The sequence below is a fragment of the Colletotrichum graminicola genome (genome assembly GCF_000149035.1).
Source record: "Colletotrichum graminicola M1.001 genomic scaffold supercont1.4, whole genome shotgun sequence".
Lineage (NCBI taxonomy): Eukaryota > Fungi > Ascomycota > Sordariomycetes > Glomerellales > Glomerellaceae > Colletotrichum > Colletotrichum graminicola.
This window is the reverse complement of record NW_007361008.1, coordinates 792,380-814,863: the sequence shown is the minus strand read 5'-3', so window position 1 is coordinate 814,863 and position 22,484 is coordinate 792,380. Positions and strand designations below refer to the sequence as shown.

At 55.3% G+C, this 22,484-nt stretch overlaps 6 protein-coding genes across 6 annotated transcripts; 2 read left to right on the top strand and 4 right to left on the bottom strand.

Moving 5' to 3' along the window:
* Window positions 1–577: 577 nt before the first annotated feature.
* GLRG_01538 (proteasome A-type and B-type) lies at window positions 578–1,530 on the top strand (the record flags this gene model as incomplete). The annotated part of the gene is made up of 3 exons (XM_008092223.1): window positions 578–607; window positions 684–831; window positions 917–1,530. The coding sequence occupies 3 exons, from the start codon at window positions 578–580 to the stop codon at window positions 1,528–1,530; spliced, it is 792 nt and encodes a 263-aa protein (XP_008090414.1).
* Window positions 1,531–2,052: 522 nt separating this feature from the next.
* On the bottom strand, window positions 2,053–4,572 carry GLRG_01537 (glutamine-fructose-6-phosphate transaminase; the record flags this gene model as incomplete). The annotated part of the gene is made up of 5 exons (XM_008092222.1): window positions 2,053–2,273; window positions 2,335–3,905; window positions 4,004–4,235; window positions 4,332–4,402; window positions 4,568–4,572. The coding sequence occupies 5 exons, from the start codon at window positions 4,570–4,572 to the stop codon at window positions 2,053–2,055; spliced, it is 2,100 nt and encodes a 699-aa protein (XP_008090413.1).
* Window positions 4,573–9,012: 4,440 nt separating this feature from the next.
* GLRG_01536 (uncharacterized protein) lies at window positions 9,013–9,198 on the bottom strand (the record flags this gene model as incomplete). Its single annotated transcript, XM_008092221.1, has 1 exon — window positions 9,013–9,198. One exon carries the CDS (start codon window positions 9,196–9,198, stop codon window positions 9,013–9,015), a length of 186 nt encoding a protein of 61 aa, XP_008090412.1.
* A 72-nt stretch (window positions 9,199–9,270) lies between these two features.
* On the bottom strand, window positions 9,271–10,735 carry GLRG_01535 (26S proteasome subunit P45 family protein; the record flags this gene model as incomplete). Its single annotated transcript, XM_008092220.1, has 4 exons — window positions 9,271–9,391; window positions 9,458–9,914; window positions 9,976–10,362; window positions 10,525–10,735. 4 exons carry the CDS (start codon window positions 10,733–10,735, stop codon window positions 9,271–9,273), a joined length of 1,176 nt encoding a protein of 391 aa, XP_008090411.1.
* Window positions 10,736–11,577: 842 nt separating this feature from the next.
* Window positions 11,578–13,170, bottom strand: GLRG_01534 (uncharacterized protein; the record flags this gene model as incomplete). The annotated part of the gene is made up of 1 exon (XM_008092219.1): window positions 11,578–13,170. One exon carries the CDS (start codon window positions 13,168–13,170, stop codon window positions 11,578–11,580), a length of 1,593 nt encoding a protein of 530 aa, XP_008090410.1.
* A 5,407-nt stretch (window positions 13,171–18,577) lies between these two features.
* On the top strand, window positions 18,578–21,763 carry GLRG_01533 (uncharacterized protein; the record flags this gene model as incomplete). The annotated part of the gene is made up of 1 exon (XM_008092218.1): window positions 18,578–21,763. One exon carries the CDS (start codon window positions 18,578–18,580, stop codon window positions 21,761–21,763), a length of 3,186 nt encoding a protein of 1,061 aa, XP_008090409.1.
* Between the last annotated feature and the right edge of the window lie 721 nt (window positions 21,764–22,484).

The following is a 22,484-nucleotide window of genomic DNA, read 5'->3' as shown; positions in this document are numbered from 1 at the left end:
CGAAAGGCGCAGGCCAGAACGGACCGAGTTGCGAGGCGGAGATACCGATCGTGGGAGTCGGAGGAGTCGGTATATTTTCGATACCTTAAGCCGTCCGTGGTGTAGACGAAATGATGGGGCATGGGACTCAGAGCATGCGATTTGAACTGCGCTGACCTCCTTGTTTGTTTGATCTTTGACCCCCTGGAGCTATCAAGTACTGAGTACTTGTAAAGGCTAGATGACTAACACTCATCGAAGGTACTGAGTACTAATCATGCGTCACCCACTTCAGCAGCTCCCAAGCTGACCCTTTTCGGTAAGCCCCCAAACTTATTGCCCCAATTGTCAGGCACCACCCTGACGCAGCAAGCACCAGCGGCAGGAGCAGCAGCTGGTAGCCTGGTACAGCCAACGTAGCCGGAGAGGCATCCATAGGGACGCGAAGCTCGGCACAGCAACCCCCAAGCTTCATTCAACATCCCATATTGACCGATCATCGCCAACCCTTCACGACCTTCCGCACGACGTTATTTTCCCACGGTTGTAATCTCACAGTTTTCGCGACTACACACACACTTACGCAACACCAGCCATAATGGACCACAGACCGCAAGCTTGGGGCCGTGTATGCAGTCCCTCCCCTCCCCTCCATCCTCTCAAGCCTCGCATCATGGACTAACAGACTGAACCCCTCCTCGCAGCCCAGAGACGACGTCTACGGTGCCTACGATGGCTCCTACATGAACCTCAACGGTCCCAACCAAGCGACACAGTCCCCCATCGTCACGGGTACATCAGTCATAGCCATGAAGTTCAGTGAGGGTGTCGTCATTGCAGCCGACAACCTGGGTTTGTCTCCCGTCCTCCCACGTCACCACCATCCATTTTCCCCCTTTGAACCAACAGCAGCACGCAGGCTGATAACTCCATTAAGCATCCTACGGTTCCCTCGCCCGCTTCACCGACGTCAAGCGTCTCCGTACCTTTGCCAACTCCACCGTAGTCGGCTTCGGCGGCGACGTCTCTGACATGCAGTACCTCGACCGCCACCTCTCGGGTCTCGATATTGAAGAGTCGTACGACCTGTCCTCTGACGCCCCCGCCCGTCTCAACGCTGCCAACCTGCACAAATACCTCTCCAAGCTCCTCTACAAGCGCCGCTCCGACTTCGACCCCCTCTGGAACCACCTCCTCGTCGCCGGCCTTGACGACAGCAACAAGCCCTTCCTCGCTGCCGCCGACCTCCTCGGCACTACTTTCACCTCCCCCTCGCTCGCTACCGGCTTCGGTTCGGCTCTCGCCCAACCCATCATGCGTCGCTACGTCCCCGATGAGGAGGCCGCCGCCAAACTGTCCAAGGAGCAAGCCATCGAGGTCATCAAGGAGTGCATGAAGGTGCTCTTCTACCGCGACGCTCGCAGCTCCGACAACTACTCAATCGCTGTCGTGACCAAGGACGGCGTTGACTTGAAAGAGAATGAGAAGCTCGAGAAGCAGAGCTGGAAGTTTGCGGAACGGATCCGTGGCTATGGTACGCAGGTTGTCTAGAGTGGAGTCACGAGGCAAGCAAGTTTGGGAAATAGAGAGACAAAGGACTGAAATGACAATGACTGGTTACTTGGGATAGCTGACCCTTGACGATTGATCATGTGGGGACAGACACTGCTGAAAGGCTTTGCGGGGGGAGAGGGGGGAGGCGCGATGACGGCTTCATCAGTCGGATCGGCTTGAGGCATGCCAATGTATCAATAAATGAAATAGACGCTATTTGTTTTCATTGCTTCTTCAGGTTGCCTTGCTGCGGCATTTAACCTCTCCCTAAAAAACACGCTCCTTTATCTTGACAGGACCTTGAAATCTACCCATGCTGCACCTTTCCCTCATTTTCCCGCGATACCCCGAGTAATACACAAAGAGGGCTTCACATCTGACACGGCCTGTACCTCTTAATCAGCCTGCTATGCCACTAAAAGCACCAAGGGCCAGCCGGATCCCTTTTGGCAACCCAACTCCGTTATGGCGAGAAGCAGCCGAAAATAAACCAAACTTCAATCATCCCGTACGAGCAGCCTACTCGACGGTGACAGACTTGGCCAGGTTGCGAGGGAAGTCAACGTTCAGACCCTCCATAACAGCCAGCCAGTAGGCAATCAACTGCAGGGGAACGACGTTGAGGATACCCTGAAGAGCGTCAACGGTCTTGGGGATCTCGATCTTCTCAGCCTCGTTGGCCTTGAACTCCTCATCGCCGGGGTTGCAAATGACGATGGGCTTGCCACCACGAGCAATGACTATTTAACATCGTTAACATCTGGTTTAAATGGGTTTTAGTACGCAGGTGGTTTGGCTTACCTTGCTGGTAGGCGTTGAGCGACTTCTTGAAGAGGTCATCACGGGTAAGAATCATGATGATGGGCAGGTTCTCGTCGACAAGTGCAAGAACACCGTGCTTCAGCTCGCCAGACATGACAGCTTCGCAGTGAAGGTAGGAAATTTCCTTGATCTTCAGGGCACCCTCAAGGGCGGTAGAGAACTGGGCACCACGGCCGAGCAGAAGGAGGGACTTCTGGTTCTGGAAGGTCTTGGCGCAGAGCTCCTTGATGGCCCGATCCTGGGTAAGGATGTCCTTGATCTGCTCGGGGATCTTAGCAAGACCCTCCATGATCTCCTGGCGACGTTTCTGCTTGGAGGCGCGGTCCTCACTGAGGGACAGGGCGAACATGACCATGGCGATGAACTGAGAAGTGTAGGCCTTGGTAGAAGCGACACCGATTTCGGGGCCGGCGTTGACGTGGACACCACAGTGGGTGAGCAGGGAGATGGAGGAACCGACAACGTTGACGATACCAACCGTCAGGGCACCACGCTCTAAGCAGTAGCGCAGAGCCATGAGGGAGTCGGCGGTCTCACCAGACTGGGAAACGAAGACGCACGTGTCGTCACGGAAGACGGGCGCCTGTCTGTCAAGGAAGTCGGAGGCCAACTCCACGGCGATAGGTATCTCGGCCAGCTCCTCAAACACGCCGCGAACGGCCATGCATGAGTGATAACTAGTGCCGCATGCAATAAAGATGATTCTGCGGCAGCGACGAATGGTAGAAATGTAGGACCGAAGACCACCAAGGGTGACGGTCATGTTGGCAGTGTCGAGACGACCTCTCATCGTGTTGACGACGGACTCGGGCTGCTCGAAAATCTCCTTCTGCATGAAGTGGTCGAACTTGCCCTTCATGATCTCCTGGAGCTCGAGCTCGAGGGTTTGGATGGTTCGCACGTTGGAGCTGCCATCAGCCTTCTTAAGACGGTGGATGTTCAGCGAACCCTCGTGGATGTGGGCAATGTCGTCGTCCTCGAGGTACATGACCTTCTTGGTGTGCTCGACAATGGCGGAGGGGTCAGAGGAAAGGAAGAACTCGGTAGGCATGGGCATGCCATCGTCGGTCATGAAAGCGCGCGACTGCGAGCGGTGCAGCAGGGACTTGTCGGGAGCGCCCAGCAGGGCGTTGGGGTTCAAGAAGTTGTCCTGCTTCTTCAGGGCAACGTTCTGCGAGGCAGCCTCAGCGGGGAGAGCACCCTCCTCGGAATACTCGACGTCGACAAAGTCAACCTTCATGCGCTTCTGCGTCTTGACACCAATGACAAGAGGAGAACCCTTGCGGGCAGCAATGACCTCGTGAGGGTAGTGGACGGACTTAATCAGGAGTCCATAGGCACCCTCAAGCTCGAGTATGACAGCCTTGGCCAAGTCTGTAAATCCAACCTCGGGATGCTGGTCATAGAGGTACTTGGCGAGCTTGGCAATGCACTCGGTGTCGGTCTCGGTCTCGAACTTGAAGCCCTTGGTGCTCAGGAGAGTCTTGAGCTCCTTGTAGTTGGTGATGATACCATTGTGGACGACAGTGAACTCCCAGGTAGGGTCAGACCTGCAGAACGAGGCAAGGTTAGCTAGTTGCAGAGTCGTGGGTGAGGAGTCGGCTCATGGGGAGAGTCTGCTATTGTCCTTTCGGAGGTGCACGCGTACCTGTGGGGGTGGCAGTTCAGACGAGACGGGGGGCCATGAGTAGCCCAGCGAGTGTGGGCAATACCGGCATGTGAGTCGAAGTACTTGGTCTGGTCGACCTTGGACTCGGCGATGAGCTCTTTGAGCTTGGCGACCTTGCCAACCTCCTTGAAGGCGAAAACCTCGTTCTTCTTGTCGCCGTCGACGGCCAGACCGGCCGAGTCGTATCCGCGGTACTCGAGACGAGACAGACCTGAGAGACAGCGGCTTGTCAGCTAAGTGGTTCTTAGGAGTGGGTGGAGCTTGAAAACTCCAATGGGAGTTGTTCAAGGGGAGGCGGTGTACTCACCGTTCACCAGAGTGTCGAGGATGAACTTCCTGTCCTTCTCCACCAGGTAGTTGACGTAGCCGAAAATGCCACTGTTGAGAGTTTCCCGTCAGCTTACTGCTTACTATGATGAAAATTGCGTTCGCGGCGGCCGTGTCCGGTCCGTTTTCAGCTGGTAAAAACGCTAGGTGGAAGGGGGAGGACGGCCTGCGGGCAAGTTTGCTAGAGAGCGGGGAGAGAATTGGGGTTAGACGTACCACATATTGAATCAACGCAATAGAAGAGACCGACAAAAACTTAAAAGTCAAAGACTGGGGGCGTGGAGGAGACGGTGAGGGGTATCAAGAAGAGCGAGAGAGACGGATAGTTCAGTCGAGAGAGAGTGAGAAGAGCCAAGTAAGTTCAGGAGGCGGGAATTGAGCAGCTTTATGTGTTACTGGTCGAATGGCCGGAGAACGAAAGGAGGGGAGCGTATTGTGTACGTGGAGAGAATACGCAGTGGCGCCCAGAGGCGTGGTGGTGGGCGGGGGGTGGCGGGCGGGGTGTGGCAGGGGCGTGCTCGTATCGGTGGATGATGGGAGAGGGCGCGGCGCGGTACGGGTTGAGGGCGAGGGCGAGGACGAAGAGGAAGGATGAAGCCAAGATGAAGGGAGAACCAGGTACCTGCTCCCAGACCTAATAGAAAGGAATCAAGAATCCTAGAAGCAATTGCACCAAGCACTGGTGGATTTGGCAGATAGACGTCAAAAAATACTGTATTCGAGAGCCCAAGTGGCTTGGGTTTTTGGCCGGTGAAGAAGACGAGGAGGTTCTGAATGCGTAGGCAAGTCTTATAATTGCTTAGGCAGGCTGAGGTATGGGTATGGACTGCAGATGCAAGCTCTTGTTTCTCATGATATTGAGGTCACCAGGTAAAGGGACGGCATTGTGTTGTCATCGTTATCGTTTGTTGGTTTGTATGCCTGGACCACTATTGGGCAAGGTACAGCGTCCGGATGGGCTTGGCTTGGTACCTACCTGTAGGCAGGTAGGTTGTTTGGGGCGTGCTGGGTTCCAAGTGGCTTCGCTCCCCAAAACTCCAAGCGTTGTCTGACATATCGCGAGCGGGAAGCAGGCGCTGGGTGCGGATCAGGGGGAAACGCGAACCTGTGCCTAGACAGGCCGCTGGTAAAGCTGAGAATGCGGCGGGTGAGGGGCAGGTTTTGCGGAGGACCCCTCCCTCTCCCCTCCCCGCCTCACCGGCAACAACAAAACAGCTGCAGTTCCTGCTGGCACCACCTGCCTGCAGTAACAGCATCGCGATTCTCTAGGAACCTTGTGTTGACTGCACATCTAGTTGGAGGCCCAAACCGGCAAAAATCCGTGCATATCTAGGCTGATAGAAACAACCATCCAGAAACTGGCATGTTGTCTGATCCGGGCTGATGACTGGCCAGGATCCTACCCGGAGGCTGTCTGTCTGTCTCTCACTTTGTTTCTTCTGACGGACAGCTGGCGCAGAAGAGGCAGGAGCATGAACCCGTCCACCATCACTTACTTTCCTGCCGCCTTCATCTCCATTCATAGTCCCACGTCCCTCAAGGTGCCCTCCTAGGTAGCCTGGGTGGGTTGCAGTGTCCTTTACTGGCTGAGCCGCCCAGCTGCTGCTACACTACTTCGTGGGTACCTAGGTAGGTATGTATGTACGGATATCTACCTACATATGTAAGTAGCTTTTGAGAAATCATCCTCGATACGTACCACCACAACATCTCACCTCTGGAGGAGACTTGCTTTTTCATCCGAACCAGCTGTTACGGGTATAGCAGTACGGCCGGGCAATCAGAACATCTAGTGTAAACAACCGGGATATCTGCCATTCTTCGGCTCTTGTGCGTCTAGACACTCAAGCGACGAGATGGCAGCCGGCGTAGCCAACAATCCATTTAACTCTGTTTGTTCTCGTCACTTCCATTCCAGAGCCGGCCGCTAGGAAAGCAAGACAACAAAGTCGCTGCGCTGCCGTCTGACGCTGCGCTTCCCAAGTCAAGCAGGCCAACAACAATCGCTCTTCTCGATGGAAACTCGGCAACAAGCAGGCAGGAGCCAAAACAGCCAAGCCATAGTCAGCTTCCAGCCTCCCGCACTACTGCCGCCGCCTCGCTGCTCAGCGTCCCACCTCATCTTCGTCTCCTCTGACCGCATCCCACTTTGCTCCTTCGCCAATATCATGGTCAGCCTTTGGGATCCCTTGCCCTACCTTCTCTTCCTTCCTCGGCTAGCCCATTTCTGTGGTCAGCCCTTAACTGTCTTGCTAACAACACCCGAAAGCTCTGTCACACACACACACACACACTCTCTCTCTCTCTCTCTCTCGCGTCCTGCACTACCCTGCCAACTAACAACCTAGCCTGGTAAGGTGGTGCCTTGGTGTACTTTTCGCGCACACACCCCCAAGTGCACACACTACCTACTGAGGTAGGTACCTCACCACTTGCGCCCCCACCCCACCTCGTCCAATCCCCTGCCTACCTACTTCAACTCCAAGATCCGATCCAAGACCGCCTTATCCCAACAACAACCTGGCTTACTTGGGTATACGGAGTACACAATCAGACAACAAAACCCAGAGGCAGAAACACGGCACGAGACAAAAGCAAAAGCCGCTGCTAGCTCAACGTCTTCGTCGCAAGCCACCCCGATTCGGTCATCAAACCCTTTCTTGGTGTTGCCTCAGAGACATCCCCTTTTTCTCGTGTGTTGATGCGGACGGCTATCTGCCTTCTTCATCCCTGGCCATGCCCTGCGTCACCGTCATCATAGCTTTCCCGACCCCGTCCCCTTCGTATTGCCTGGTTCCCATCCCCAATCAGAGAGCCACGGACACCCTGTTTGTCAAGCGCTAAAAAAGAATCCAGCGGAGATCGTCGGCACTGCAATAGCAGGCGTCGGGAAATCCCCCAGCTCGAGTCTCCTGATTCCAACTCTTGCTGCTTGGCTCCGTTGCTGGTTGCATCCATAGAGGGGGGTCAGACAGGGGGGTGTGGGGCGCCCTCTGTTCCTGGTACGAAGAGGAAGGGAGAAAAAGAGAATAGAGCGACGCGCTAAGACAGGTACAACCTCAATGACCATCGAGAGAACGGGCCCAGAAAAGGGGCGCCCTGTCGTCCCCTCCGTATTGTACTCCGTACGTCGTACTGTATTATATTGTCCAAAAATAACAATTCGCACCGAGTAGAGAACCCTGTCAGATCGGCCTCTCCTGCAAATCACCATCTAGCATCTTCTCCGAAGGCCAGCAGCCTCGAGCGCGCGCGTTTCCTGGTACAGCCGCTCGCTCCGTCTCCCAAGTTTACAATCTGGAGCGAGCTTTCTGATGTCAGATGCCAAGGTGGGTGCCATGTTCCGCGGTCCCTTGAGCTTCGTAGGATGGTCGGGGATAATACAGGTCACGCGGTTACCAACCATCGTATCGCAACGACTTCATCGGATTTTTCTGTTTTGGAGACCCCCCTCCCCCTTCCACTATGAGTAAACCATGCAGCCTAGAAGAATCCGTGATGCTGGTTCCTGCCGCCGCTTCGTACAATGGTGTGCTTCCGCAGTCGACTTCCTGCTTGCAGTGGCCTAGTTGTCTCGCCTATGCCCAAATCTCATGAATAAAGAGCTTGCATCGAGAAGCATGCGGCTGACCTTTGTCTGAATTCGTTGCCGTGCTGGATGGTCTCAGCTGGAGCCCCCGCTATCCGCATGCAGCAAAAATCCAGCAGCCTCATTTACGCGGACAGGTCGGGCTCGTCGAATTGCAGACGCAGGACCTTCTCCCCCCGTCAGCCAGGATCGCAGGCATGTGCTCCCCCCCGCCTGTGCTCTTCCTGCTCGTCTCCGGGTGCAAAGCTCCTAGTACGGGAAACGGAGACGTCTCGCGAGACGTTGTCTCTCCGGCTGTCCGGCATACAGGCAGGCAAGCAGGCCAAGCCAAGCTTCGAGAAAGGCACCTGGGAACCCACACACACCCATAGTCCCCTCCCCTAGCCACCTGTGGCTCTGGAATGAATGTTCCCACGGACGTACCCCCCCCCTCCAGCCCTACCGCTTACTGTTGCAGCGTACGGATACGGGTCTATCGGATGGTTGGGAGGCCTACGTCGCCGCCGGCGGCAGCGACGACTACGACGGCGTAGAACTCGTCCGATACGGCTTGCCCGCCGCCCCCCTTTCTTCCCCGGGGGGGCGGGCTCTGGAAAGGGGGGTCCAAGTAATGGCTTCTGAAAAAATCGGTCCTCGTGGTTGGAACCTACTGTATACGCGTTGTCTTTCTGTTGGTGCAACGGGATGTGGCGTCGGCTGGGCTTCCCGTACTAGCCTCTCTCCCCCAGTTGAGGCTGTGCACCATCGATATCCTCAAGAACGGAGCCCCTACCCAACTCTCCGCCACCCAACTACGACCAGCGACCCCTCCTCGGCTTTCCCCCAAAATATTCGGACAGGGGGACAAACGAAAGGCGCTTCGATGCAGACTGATCCTAGTCTGGCACTTCATCTCAAAGCAGATGCCAAAAGCAGATCGTGCTGCGAGGAGGGAACCCCTTGACGGATCAACCATTATCAGGACACGGGGAGAGATACTGTCGAGGCAAGAGGCCGCGGCCATCGCGAAATATGGGGCATGCCTAGCTTATGCCAGCGCGCATACTGATTCTTGGGGCTCTCGTAGCTGCCTCTATTCCACTCCGTACGTCTCTATGATGCCCCATTTGCAAACAACCCCAAACCATGGACTCGGGTATTGTACATTGTTTAACACATTAAAAGAAAAAAGACCCCCAAAGAGCGGCCAAGAACCATAATGCTTCGTCCCAGCCGTTCTTCCAAAACGTCTTTTCTCCTTTGGTTCTGCTCCGCCCATCACCCGTAAGGTCTTGTTCTCTCTCACCCCCCTCTCTCCTGTGAAACGGTCATGACGAGACGCTCCGTCACCTTATAGCTTCTGGTACTCGAGCTTACCCTCCAGCTTCTTCGACTCGGCGACCTTGCGTACCGCTTTGTTGAAATCGTCCTGGTTGATCGCGTCTCGGTAGTCCTTGATGGCAAACAGGCCGCTGTGTTCTTAGTGTTAGCCGCTGCTGTTCTGTAGGCGCAGCAGGGGGTGGAGAAGGAGCACTTACGCTTCTGTGACAACATTTCTCAGATCTGCACCGTTGAGGCCGTCGCTCATCTTTACCACGCTCTCAAAGTCGATCTCGCCCTCCGTCACCACGCCGGAGGCGTGAATCTTGAGAATTTCCAAGCGGCCGACCTCGTTCGGGAGGGCGATCTCGATCTTACGGTCGAGACGTCCGGCACGGAGCAGGGCGGGGTCAAGGGTATCAGGTCGGTTCGTCGCCATGATGATCTTGGTCTTGCCAAGGTAGTCGAAACCGTCGAGCTGGTTGAGCAGTTCCATCAGCGTTCTCTGGATCTCGCGATCCGCACTAGTTCCCTCCGAGAATCTGCGACCACCAATGGCGTCGATTTCGTCCATGAAGATGATGCAGGGCTCGTGCTCCTTTGCATAGCCAAACATCTCACGAATCAGGCGGGCGGACTCTCCAATGTACTTGTCTACGATTGCTGAAGAGACCACTGCAATCCGTCATTGTTAGCATGCCGTGGGCCAGGCTCCTCCGTTCGGCGTTGCACTTACCCTTCAGGAAATTGGTCTCGAGACTGCTCGCCACAGCACGGGCAAGGAGCGTCTTGCCCGTACCGGGGGGGCCGTACAGCAGGACACCCTTGGGCGGCTTGATACCCACGCGCAGGAAGAGCTCGGGGTTCTTGAGCGGCAGCTCGATGACCTCGCGCAGCTCGCGGATTTGGTCGTTGAGGCCACCGATTCCGGCGAAGCTGACTTGACCGGGGTCCTCCAGCGACATGTTGTAAACGAGGGGGTCCACTTCTCGGGGAAGCATACGCATAATGGTGAGTGTCGTCATATCGAGAGCCACTCGCGTGCCCTGCTTGAGCTTGACCTTATCGACCTTCGATCTGCATCCGACAACATATCTCGGACCGGACGACGCCTTTACGATAACTGTGAGAAGGGGAATAGCGGTGGTCAGCGGGAATTGTCTTTGCGTGTTCAAAGGAGGGGCGAGGGAAGGGGTGCTTGGGTAGGCAGCGATGATGGTGGCGGGGGTGGGTGAGAGGATCCCCGGATGTCGAAGGACGGCCAGGCCATGCTACTATCACTTACATCTTTCGTCATCGAGCTGCTTGAGCACCTCGCCGATGATCTGTCCGACGCTCTGCAGCGCCTTAATGTTGTCCTCGGTTCTGTCAAACTCCCGCTGCAGGTCCTTGATCTCGAGCCGGAGGGACTTGAGCTTGGCCTCCCACTCCCGGGATTCGAGCAGCTTGGCCCGGTAGGAGTCGAGAGCCTTCTGGCGTTCGTCGTCGGAAGACATCCCTGGTTATGTGATTGATAAAAGGCAAAAGGAAAAGAACTAGAGATGTACTGTCGGCTTCTCGTCGAGGGAATGGATAAAGTGGCTGCGTCGCAAACAGGTCAGAATCGGGGGTTAGGAAGATTGGCTGATCGGTCGGGCGGTGGTGGATAGCTTGTTGTAATCGGATCGTTGTTTTCGGAGGTCGACGTACCTCCCACTGCAGCCTTCTGATTACCAGAGCACGGCTCAGCTCCGACTAGCGCCATACAGCCAGCCACTGAAGCTCTGCCAGCTGGGCCACAATTGGTTGTCACCTCGGTTCCGGAAAATGCTTATCCCGGTACGTACGCTTCGTCTTGTCAATGAAGGCCATCAAATGAGACGCAGTATGATTCGAGGACAAGCTTCACAATGCTCAAAGTCTGGTCAGATAGGCAATAGAGAAGGGAAGGCACGTTGCATATCACAAAAATACCCGGTGCCAGAAGTGTGGATGAAGCGACTGATCGTACACCAGTATCAATTAGGAAGAATGACCTCCGAGTGTGTAGTATGAATGGCAAAACAAAAAACAATAATAGACTGTCCAACGCCTGAGTGCTCTATCTTGCATTTTGATAACGACGACCTAACGTCTCATACTCGGATCTACTTCGTCTTAAAAGCTAGGTATTGATGTGATAAGATGCGTAATGGTAGTAAACGCATATGCGTGTTGCGTAAATTTCAACCCTCCAGTGGGTGGGTAAATGTAACGAGGCAAATTTCAAAATCCACCTTTAAAACTCCAGGAAAAAATACGGGTATTGAGGAGGTGCATTAATCGTAATGACGACAACCGGTTGAGGGTGACTCGCAACTCAGCTCAGAAGTTCAGGCGTTATCTCCTCGCGGACCTTGCGGCTCCAAGCCATGATAGCCTTCTCGAAGTTAACCCAGACTTCGGGAGAGTTGTTGTAGACGATGCCGAGAGCATCCACTTTCAGAAGGACCTCCCAACGCAGCTCCGCTGCCTTGGCCCAGTAGCGGATGTTGTCGGCGCACCGGTACGGCTTGTCTGTGTCGGTGTGGAACGATGTGATCAGACCGAACCGACGCTTCGACCTCTTGACCGCAGCGTTATGTAGCTCAACGAGCCGGATGCCATTTTGCCAAGTCTCGAGGAAGGGCGTGGGCAACTCGGTCGCGTCGGCCGCAGGGGTGTATTCCGGTAGAGGGCCAGCAGAGGGATCGAGCGATGTCATAAAGGCCAGTTCTCGCTCGACCTCCTTGTCTGTCCAATCGCCCGAAAGCCAGGTCCAAGTACTGCGCTGCGCCTTCTCGGCCTCCTCCATCTCCTCCTCTTTCTTGAGCATGTCAAACAGCCCCCGAATCCAAGAATCCAGAATTTGAAGCTCCTCGTCCCTCATTCCGCCGGCCCAGTTGCGGGTCGCCATCTGCTTCAAAGTTTCCATTACAGAGAGCAACTCTGCGCGGATCTCTTTCTCAGACTTGATGGCATCCAGCCGCTCCGGAACCTCATGGGCCGTGTAATAATTCCTCGCAGCGCGAATGGCCAGCGTCATAACATCCAGAATGTGCATGCCCTGAACCTCGTGCCAGCCCTGGCCCTGACCCTTCTTAGGCGTGCTCTGGTTTTCCTGCTTCCTCTCGGGGATTTCCGGCAGCGGCTCTCTGTGGATTTTGGCGCGCCTTGTTGCCGCCGCGGCCTTGTCAAGAGAACCCTTTAGGTCCGCCTTCAACTCCTGTATCGTCGGCGGCTTCGGGACTGGCTTATTTCTGTGGATGTAGGTGCTGGCAGTGGGCGGCAGAACATCCGGGTCCTCTTCCAACTCGTCAGAATAGTAGTCATCCTCTTCCGTGGGCGATCCCGTCATGGGCCCGGTATCAAATGAGTGAGATCCGAGTTCCGGGCTGCTTCGCTCCGAATCAAGCATCCTTGGTGACGATGTACTTGAGCTGCTGACGGACGAGAGATCCAGCCCCCCTTTCGCCTTGTTCTTCCTTGCCAACTGCGCGCCTTTACCGTCGAGGAGACCGGTGCGCGCAAAGTAGTATTGCAGATGGGCAATGCTTCCCAGGCTCAGAACGCTCTCTCTATGCCGGGCACTCGCGGCGAAGTCGGTCCCCTGCGGGCGTACAAATCCGCGGCGGCGGCTGGAAGAGCGGCTTACGCCCTCCTTGCCGCCGTATGTCGACTGCCGTGGGGACACGATGCTTATATCTGAGCGGCGGCTGTATGCCCCGGAGGACTGTCGGGAGGACGAGCTGCCTTGAAAGCTTCCCAGAGAGTCGCGAGAGGCACCGTCGGTGGCGGATCCATGGGAGGTGGAGGAGGCCATTGACACGCAGCGGGACAGCTCGGGGCAAGCGCCGATGGCAGGAGTTGGTGACATCTCGGGCGAGGGCGAATCACATCGGGAAGAGGGCGGTTCCTCGTTTGCCGTGGCCATAACCTGGGTTGGGGAGAAAGTCGCGCGTTCGGTTCGGCTGAAGAAGCGAAGACAGTGCAAAGTCTGGGCTTCTGGGGGTTTGGCAGAGCCGACAGAGGGTGTGGTAGTGACCGGATGGGAATAATAGGTTGCTCAGCCAAGTGCCGCGAGCTTTGCGCGATGGGCAACAAGAGGGGAACAGAGACAACTAATGTCGCAGTTAGGCATGTGCAGGGCAGACGAAGGGACTGCGCAGGAAGCCGTCAAACGAGCCTGAGTGCACAGCAGCGTCCGGTTGGTAGAAGGTTACAACGAAGAAACACGTGCTGGTGGTTCGAGGCACGTATGGGAAATGGGTTCGTAAAGGTGAAGACCCAAGCAGCGAATGCCAGGTTCGGCTGGACGAAGCAGGTCAGAGAAAGTTTACCTCTCAACTAAAACCCCGGCCGGTCAGCACCCCAGGTCATAGGCCGGTTCGGTGACGGCAAGGCAAAAGAAAGGGCCGGCACCGCAGGTTCAGGAGGTGTGTGCGTTAGCAAGTGAGTGAACCCAGGGTGCGCTTATGCTTGTTCCTGGGAGCTGTGACACGACGCGACTTTTGGGGGCGTCAGGGGTTTGTTTGTACTGGGCGTGACCACAGCAGCAGGTGAGAGTACAAGTAGCGGCGGTGCGGTGCGGTGCGGTGCGGTGCGGTGCGAGCGGGGTGTGCTTGTAGCCTCGTTCCAGCTGCGTCAATGGTATTCGCTGGCTTTCCGGTAGAGGGCCCAGGGCGAAGATGACGAGAAAAGCAGCGGGCAAATTGGGGGTCCAATGGAGTGGCGCGGGTGGGCTGCAGGGGAAGGAGCCGTTTAAATTGAACGTCGCGCCGGCTTCAAAGGTGGGGTGCTCCAGTCACGAAGGAAAGGAGAGGGGAAGGTGGGAACGGGCCGGGGAACTCGCACTGCCCTATCCCACTGATATGGTTTACGTCTAGATTGCTTGCTGCTCTTCGGCGGCCTGGGCGCCTTGCCTCGGTGCAATGATGAGCGTAGCTATTGCTATATTCGTAGGTGTATCGCGCTGATGGGTTGGCTCGCTTCTGTGTAGGGTCCTACAACGACACTTGTTGACAAGTTGCGGCTCGAGTGTCTCGCTGGAAGGGTGACGGATGTAAAAGAAACGGAGTTTGGCACTCGCACTTGTGAGATGTAAAATGCTAGTGTAGTTAGGTAGTGTTCGAAATGCAACGGATTTGGAGGGATGAAGTACCACGAGCCCTGGACTAGAGGGAAATATTGTCTTCTTATCCAGCTGCGCCATCAAGAAGCCAGGTTTGAAGGAACTCGTTCATGTCAACTCAGCAACCATATAATGTACATGCAACTATGGAGGTGGGCAAGCTGCAGCAAGGCATGTATCGATGCGCAAACCAAGACTTGTGACGCCGCGAAGGCCGTATTCACTTGGGCACCAAGCTGGCGGCTGGCTAGCAGCCAGCTAGCTAATGGTAGCCTCTCTCTCTGTCTCTCTGTCTCTCTTCCCCTGTATGTTCCCCGTCGCCCAGTCATACTGTATTTACCGTTCCCATTGGCATTCTCAATGTCAGGGGCTCACATTTTGGCCAATCTCCTGCAACTCGTCCGGCCAACAAAGCGCACCAGTGGATAATTTCATTCATTCCGCCAAACGGCCCCCCTGTTTCCTGACATTAAGATTAGTCGAACATGGGAATTCTCTGTCAATCCCAGACATGAGTCCTCTCTTTGTCCAGGTGACAACGCGATTGATGGGCGAACAAGCATCTCCCAGACTCCAACAGATGGCGAAAACCACACCTAATACGGAGTATAGGGGAATCAAATCGAAACATTGTTGCTGCGCAACCTCGACCACATGGCGTCAAGGGCATTTCCTCCTTCGCCATATCCTCAACTGCTACCGACTGCCGGGCCTGTCCCACGACCTCTCCAGATCATCGCCCACTGCAACCATCTCTGTTGGCTGGTCGAATGGTCATTTGGCGTCGATCTAGCGTCATCTGGTATTGCCCGAAGGCGGCAACAGCATGTGTCGGTCTGAAAGCTGTCGTTGGGTTGTGACAGTGTTCAACGTGACATTATACAGACTCGTCTTGGGTACCTCAGGAAGGAAAGCATAAGACGAGTGAATTAGTAGTGAGCGAGGGGTCCGCCTCTGAGTAACCAAATCCAGAGCCAGTATACATAGTAGAACCCTGCGGGTTGGAAGTTGCGTGTTGGCACACAGTCACGCCGCCCTCAACAATAACTCACCGGTCTTGCCACCTCCCCCTGTATACCTTAGTAAACTGACGGGTTATTCCTGAGGGGACCTTTTTCAGTTGAGTAGATCAAACTGAAGAAGGGAGCTAACACTTCGGGGGTTCCTAGACAGTGGCTCCTTGTCTGGTTTGCCTGACGTCCTTAATCCCGGTCCGTGACTTGACAGTTCCCTCTCGTTTCTCGCATCTACGTATCCTTTCTAACACCAGGCGTTTCCGGTAATCCAAGTGGTTCGCAAGCAATTGTGCCGGCCCATCTCTACTGCGTATGTACTCACTCCGTACTGTGATAGTCGCTAGTGACAATGGAAGCCCACTGACTATTCTCAAACCAGACGAACAGTGGCGCTGCACTACTCGGATCGACATACACCATACTGGACTAGGTGTGTCATTGTACGGAGTACATTGTGCCTCTTTGGGTACAGATTTGCATAATACTATAGTGTTTGCAAGCGACGCACGCCAGACATGGGAGATATCTATCTTACCCTACCACCTACCTACTCCATACCTAGGCTGACGTTTGCTACCTAGCGTAGAAGTGTGCCTGCCCCTTGCATAAGTCAGACACAGCTAGACGGCTCAACATGCAGAACGATGTGGCGGTGGCCTGCTCTAGGTACGCCACGGCTCCTTCCGGCGGCATCTTCATCAGTGCACATAGTCCGTACATACACGATACATGCATGAGCTTTGTCATCCCCTTCCGATGTGTTGATTCGTTGCGTCGTAGCTAAACCATAAACACACGGTGGGCTGGCTGCCTTCCTTCAAACAAAGTCCACATAGGTATGCAAGAATCTCGACAGGCGCAGGACGGTTTGGGCTAACGATTCTTTGAAACGCGCGGGAGAGATTGTCTAGCCAGCCCGCAATCGATACGACCTGAGCCCCGCTGCCACCATCCTGGACTAAGAAAGCGAAAAACACATGTCCAGCCGGCTCTCTGGAACTGTGCGCAGAGAAAGGAGGGGCCCGTGGGCCACGGCCCCGATCCCCCCATCGTGCATGCAGGGCCCCTGGCTCATCCAATCTTCTAGGAGCCTTCCACATGCCAGGGCTCCCGGCCAGCCAAAGGATGACCAGTCCAGAACTGGGAACGACATCGGTCGTTGTGACCAGGGTCGACCAAGAGAGGAGAACTTGGACTGCCGCAAGTGGTGGTGATACTGCTGCTGCTGCTGCTGCTGCTGCTGCTGCTGCTGCTGCAACATCGCAACTTGCGGAAACAAGCACTCCACTATACACATGGTCAAATGCTCACTCATTAGAGCAATGTGGTGGTCCACCAGACGAGTTCCAAAGGGCCAGGGTAATGAACTCTTGGTTCGTGGGCGACAAGGATGGGGGAGATGATCATTAACCAGCCTGTCGGCTAACCCACTCCTCCACTGTCACCATGCTTTCGGTGGACGAACGTGCGGAACTTGTATCAGAGGTGTTGGAGCGTCCAGGAAAATGCTGCCTTCTTGTCTGGCAACCATCGGTTCCATTCGAGCCAGAGGCCGGTGAAGGATAATGGGGCACAACCGTCTGGCTACCTTATGTGGTCGGTTGGTAGTGAAGGGTCATCATTGACGTTGTGTGATTTGCCAAGGAATGCAAAGCGAGATTGGCTCATGGCCGATGGCAACCACCGGCCGGGGAAGCGTCGACATCAGGACATTTCTCTTGACACCTCTGGAAGAAGCATGGGAGAAGAAAGGATTCAACGGGCGTTAGACGTCTTGCCATGCCGATTCCATGACAGCTGAGATATATTTGTGCTCGCCCACGACATTGCCGACCGGCCTTGCAGGCTGACGGAGAAGCCATCATCAGATAGAGCAAGCGTTTGCTGGTCTTGATCTCGTCCTGTCCTGTTCGTCGGGTTAACCGAGCGAGGGGAGCTCCAGACTGCCGCATGTTACCTTGGCAAGGGTCTAGGTTGATGTAGCATCCGTAACTTGGTACCAAAATCAATCAAATCACCGCAGGATCATGTTGGGTGTGGAGGAGAGAAGAAAGACGGCCTTTCCCTTCCATCTCGAGTCGCTCCCAAACAATCGATCGGATCGACTGGACTTTCATGCGCATTTTGGAGCGCGCTTGCTTCCTTTTCTCTCTCTCTTTACCTCTCACGCTCCTCGTCGTCGTCGCGAACATTCTTTCCTTATTCTGGCCAATGCTTTCTTTCTCTTGTTCGCGTTGACTAAATAGTCATACCGTATTTTGACTTTCATCGCCACTCCCTCTCGTACCGCTTTACTGCATTCTTCCTGCCCGGTCCTTCTTCTCTTCTTCCCTTCCGTCTACGGTTTGTCTTTCTCGTATTTGCAAGTTGCGTACTACAACGTCTCTCCCTCCCTCACTCCCTCTCTCTCCGAGTCTCTTGCTTGGGGGGCCGATATCTCTACTCATCGCCTCGGCGATCGCTTTCCACTACTCGTCTCCTTTCCCACGTCCTCCCTCTCCCTCAGGTTGGTGCTCAAGCAAGGACCAACCCAGCAGCATTGTACGCGACCGGATCTATGCGATGGGCGCCGGTTAAGGTACAAACCGAACCAATATTCCGCCAGCTGCGAATCGATCCGCCGCCACGTTCCTCCTAGACACTTCCTAGGTAGGCCACGAAACCCCGTTACCTCATCACGTCTCTCGCCTACTGTGGTCCATAGAATCACGCCAGCACCGAGCGGCGTCCTGTTGCAGCGCATACACATAGCGCTTACGCCTGCTCCAACAGCGACTGTATTCCCATCCATAGGCTCCCACGGAGTCCCTTGTCACCCACCCCCCACCGACACTAAGGCATTGACAACAGTGCGCTTTACGAGTTCGCTCAGGCATCCGACATTCCCAGCATTCCAGCACCGCTCATTGATCCTTCTCATTTGACGGACTGCGGGAGACCTGACTGAACCCGGCGGGGATCAGTCAACGACCCAGTTATCACTCAACCTCAGGACCACCAGACCCCAGCCTACCCACGAGCCAGCTCAGCATCCGTCTCCGACTGGACACGTACGATACAGTTTTGCGGCGTAGCAAGCGGCCCAGGGTATCTGGCTTTTCGGAGGCCCGCGAGGCCCTCTCGAGGCACCAAGGCCAGAAAGCTGCGAGGTTGGTGTCTGGGTCGAAGGTTTGCTCGCGAAATAAGCCGAACAAATGTCGGCCGACGAAGTGTCGGCTGCAGAGCAGCAAGCCACACGCAGCAGCAATGACGCTATGGTACTTTCCAACACCTCGTGTTCCCGCAACCAACTGCAGTACCCACAGCAGCCACTAGACTTGCCGCAGGCCCAAAAGGTCGCTACTACAGCATACATGGACCTGGGCTTCTCTGACGTCTCCAGCCCGCGACTTTCCCAATCAAACCCACCTTCCCATGTTGTAAACAACAACAACACCGTCGTCGACACCGCCCAAAACAAACCGCCGACCGACGACAAATCACCCGCAAGCTCGGCCCGCTACCACCCGACAACTGCGCAACCCGCAAGCACCACGCCGGTTGGCTCACCCAAAACAGGAAAAACAACAAAACAAACTCGCAAACCCTCGCCTAACCTCGCCGCACGATTGAAAGCGCTTGGCTTCACCTCTCACAAGAAATCGGCCAACCATTCCCCTAAGCAACAAGATAACATTGGGCGTCTGCCTGAAGACCAAATCCGCCAAATCGACGAGAACCATAAGGCGAGTTCTCTCGAGTCCAGGATCTATCGTCGTGGCCGCCCGTGGAAGGGCATCACACCATCCGACGATCAGAGACCAACAACCGCATCCTCGACTGCCTCCAAAGAAGAGCCCTGCACTGGGGTATTGTCCTTCTCACCAGACGTTGCCCAGGGCACGTCTCTCGTCATACCCGAGATAATAACCACCGGGCCTCTGGACATGGAGACGCACAAATACCGCCTGCCCGACCACACAAATGGAAACGGCACCAAAGTTCAACTCGAAACTCGACGGGAGCATCTTGAACGTAGCGGTGCTCAGTCCCCCTCCGATCAGCCACCGCCCCCGCCTCCGAAAGACACGCCGCCCGTTCCTGCAGCAGAGTTCACTCCCGACCTTGCCTCCTATTTCAACCCCGGTCATCAGCGACCTGGCTCCATCTACACGCTTTCGCGCGCATCTTTCGCCAACCAGCTTGCCCAGCTAACGTCCCTACAACTTCCCGATGCCGAGTCCTTATCAAGCCAGGTGTCTGCTATCCCGACCGCCCAGGTCGCATCGAAAGCTCTCATTAACGCTGCTGAACAGATAAGGAGCTGGATTTACAAGGCGTCCGAGGTCATCAGTGGCTTGGACAGCGACGATGACGTCGAGTGGGCCGCCGCGGGTGGCCGTGAAGGATTAGAGGAAGTGGAAAACGCCATCCATCGTTTTGAGAAGTTGATCAAAGTTTATGTCGGTGCCATCGAGGAACTGCAAGGTCGCGAAGACATTGCCAACGTACCACCCGAGGATCTCTTTCGCGCCGTTTCTCAAATGGAGTCCATTATCGAAGAGTGGGCCAATATCAAAGCGTCGTTAAACGTCGTCAAAGGACAAGTCGAAATCGCAATGGAGTGGGAAGAGCTCTGGAATAATGTTCTTGGAGATATCCAGAGCGAGATGGACGAGCTAAGCCGTCTGGTTTTCGAAATGGAGGAACGCCGCCACAAGTCTTTGATGGCTGCCGCTGGCGGCGACGGTGTCGATATTGGAGATCTTGAAAATATTGTCGACGATGCTCCTCCACCGGTAGCTCGGACGCAGGCGCAGAATCGCTTCAGCGTTACTGGCGTGCCGCTCAGCCCCGGTCCAGCCTCGCCAGGAATGCTTGCTCTGTCGCAAGACGATTCGAGCCTGTTGGCCCTGTTCGCCCGAATGCAGCCACTGCGCGCGTCTTTGGACTTTCTACCGATGAGACTTGCCGTCTTCGCCGCTAGAGCGGAGAAGTCTTTCCCTACAGCCTGCGAGGAGTTGGATATGCGACGGACGGGTCTTGATGGGAGCTACAGAAAGTTGGAAAAGGACGCCGAATCCCTTCGCAAGGAGCTGGGTGAAGACCGATGGGTCATTGTCTTCCGTGGCGCTGGAAGACAGGCTCAGAAGATGATCGAGTCGGTCGAGAGGTCCATGCAAAAGCTCAGGGAGGCCGTCGATACCGGCATGCATTTGAGCAACCCGCCGAGCATGATCAAAAAGATTGAGGGTTACGACGCCAAGAAAACGCATTACGGCCCGGCCATCGAGCGCGTCCTAGCCATCATTGACAAGGGCGTCAAAGACCGGTTGACGGTTAACGGTGAAATTTTACGCCTCCACGCGGAGATGCAGTCCAAGTGGGACTCTCTCAAGGACGAAATGAGAGAGATGGATGTGGTTGTAGACGAGGTGCAAGCGGATACCCGCGGTCAGCAGTTGAGGGACTCCATCTCCAGCATGTTGTCGAATGATCGCTCAACAATAGGTAGCGGCCACGACACACCGGGCAGCTCTCCGCCTTCCTCCGTCATCATGTCAAGCCTCGGGTTTGAGCCCTCGACTCCTGCCAACAGGTTCGCCAAAAACCGTTCGATGAGCACCAACAGTTACCTACCACAGCCAGCCAGTAAGAGGCAATCATCGTTGCCGACGCCATCTTCACAGCTGTCGCGCAAGCCCTTGAGTTCCCGATTGTCAAACATGACCTCAAGGCTCGGCTCACCATCCTCGGGCAATATTCCCAGACCTCAGTCAACTCAACCCAACCGTCCTAGGTGGAACAGCTCGACCAACACTGCGGACGTTGGCATTGGCCACAACTTCAAGCCTTTGACACTCACATGCCCCAGCCCGTATGCCAAGAAGACCCCACCCATTGTGCGGCCGCCATCCTCGTTAACCCCAGGAACCTACTCGCCTGGAGGTTCAAGGGCGCCGAACCTCCGTACCCCCTTGACTCGGGAGTCATCCGCGTCACCCATGCCCGAGGACACGCCCACTAAGAGAGCTCCCTCGAAACTCTCCTTCCGAGAGCGTTTGGCTTCGCCCGGGCCGTATTCCCAGCAGACGCTTTCCAAACCACGCTCGTCATCGTCTGTCTCTGCCTCGACCTTGGGCCTCGAATCACAGTCGAGCCGGCGTGCGTCTTTGCAACCACCCAAGTTACAATCTTTTGCCGACAGAACTGTACCAAGCCGCCCTGCGAGCTCTATGGCTTCCGGTCGGCGGACTAGTCTTCTGCCGCAACCCAAGACCAGTGTGACGAGCAGCAGGGAAATCCCTGAGGAGCGCACAACTTCACGCAGCACTACGCGCAAGACTCTTCCTGAGCTGTCACAGAGCTCAACGAGCAACAAGCCTCGGTGGCGGGGTTAGAAACCTCGTTTATCCGGGCAAAGGAGAGCGTTCAGTTCTCCATTGGCAACAAACTCTCAGTACGACGATGTAGTCGCGATTGCGAAATGCAATCCCCGCTGGCGGACTTGACGAACACCGTCGACAGCCACTCCGGACGAACGAGGCCACTCCGTGTGACTTCGACTCTATACAACAAAAGTAAACTTGTACATATTCAAATACCCCCTTTGATGGATTCACGGCAGTGCCACTGAACGATTTTTTTCGATTGCTTTATTGCGAGGCGTCGGGTTAGGTTCTGTTGATGGGCGTATTATTATTCTGGGACAGGCCAGTACCTGTCTGACGGTCTTTTAGTATTATACCAGGGATGGAGGGATGGAGTCTGGTTTCGAGCGGTATCGGGAAAAGCAACTTCGTGAAGCCAGCGTGACTCATCACAATAGGCAAGGCGGAGGAGGGACTCGGAAGCAACTGGCGTAAGGGCTTATACCCCTTAAGAAATAAGAGAGAAACCCTCGAAAATATCGCTGGTACTGCGACAGATGTGTTGGCCCCCCCGACCCGAACTTGATACCCCTCGATGCGGCACAAGGCATCTATCTCATGAACATACGCGGAAGAAATAGTGGCAATTACGGGCAGAGTGAAAGGGCGGTTAGTAATTAGCTACGGGAATCGATAATCGTATTTTAGAAACTGCCGTTTCTTTTGCCGTTCTCTCCATGCGCAAGTCTGT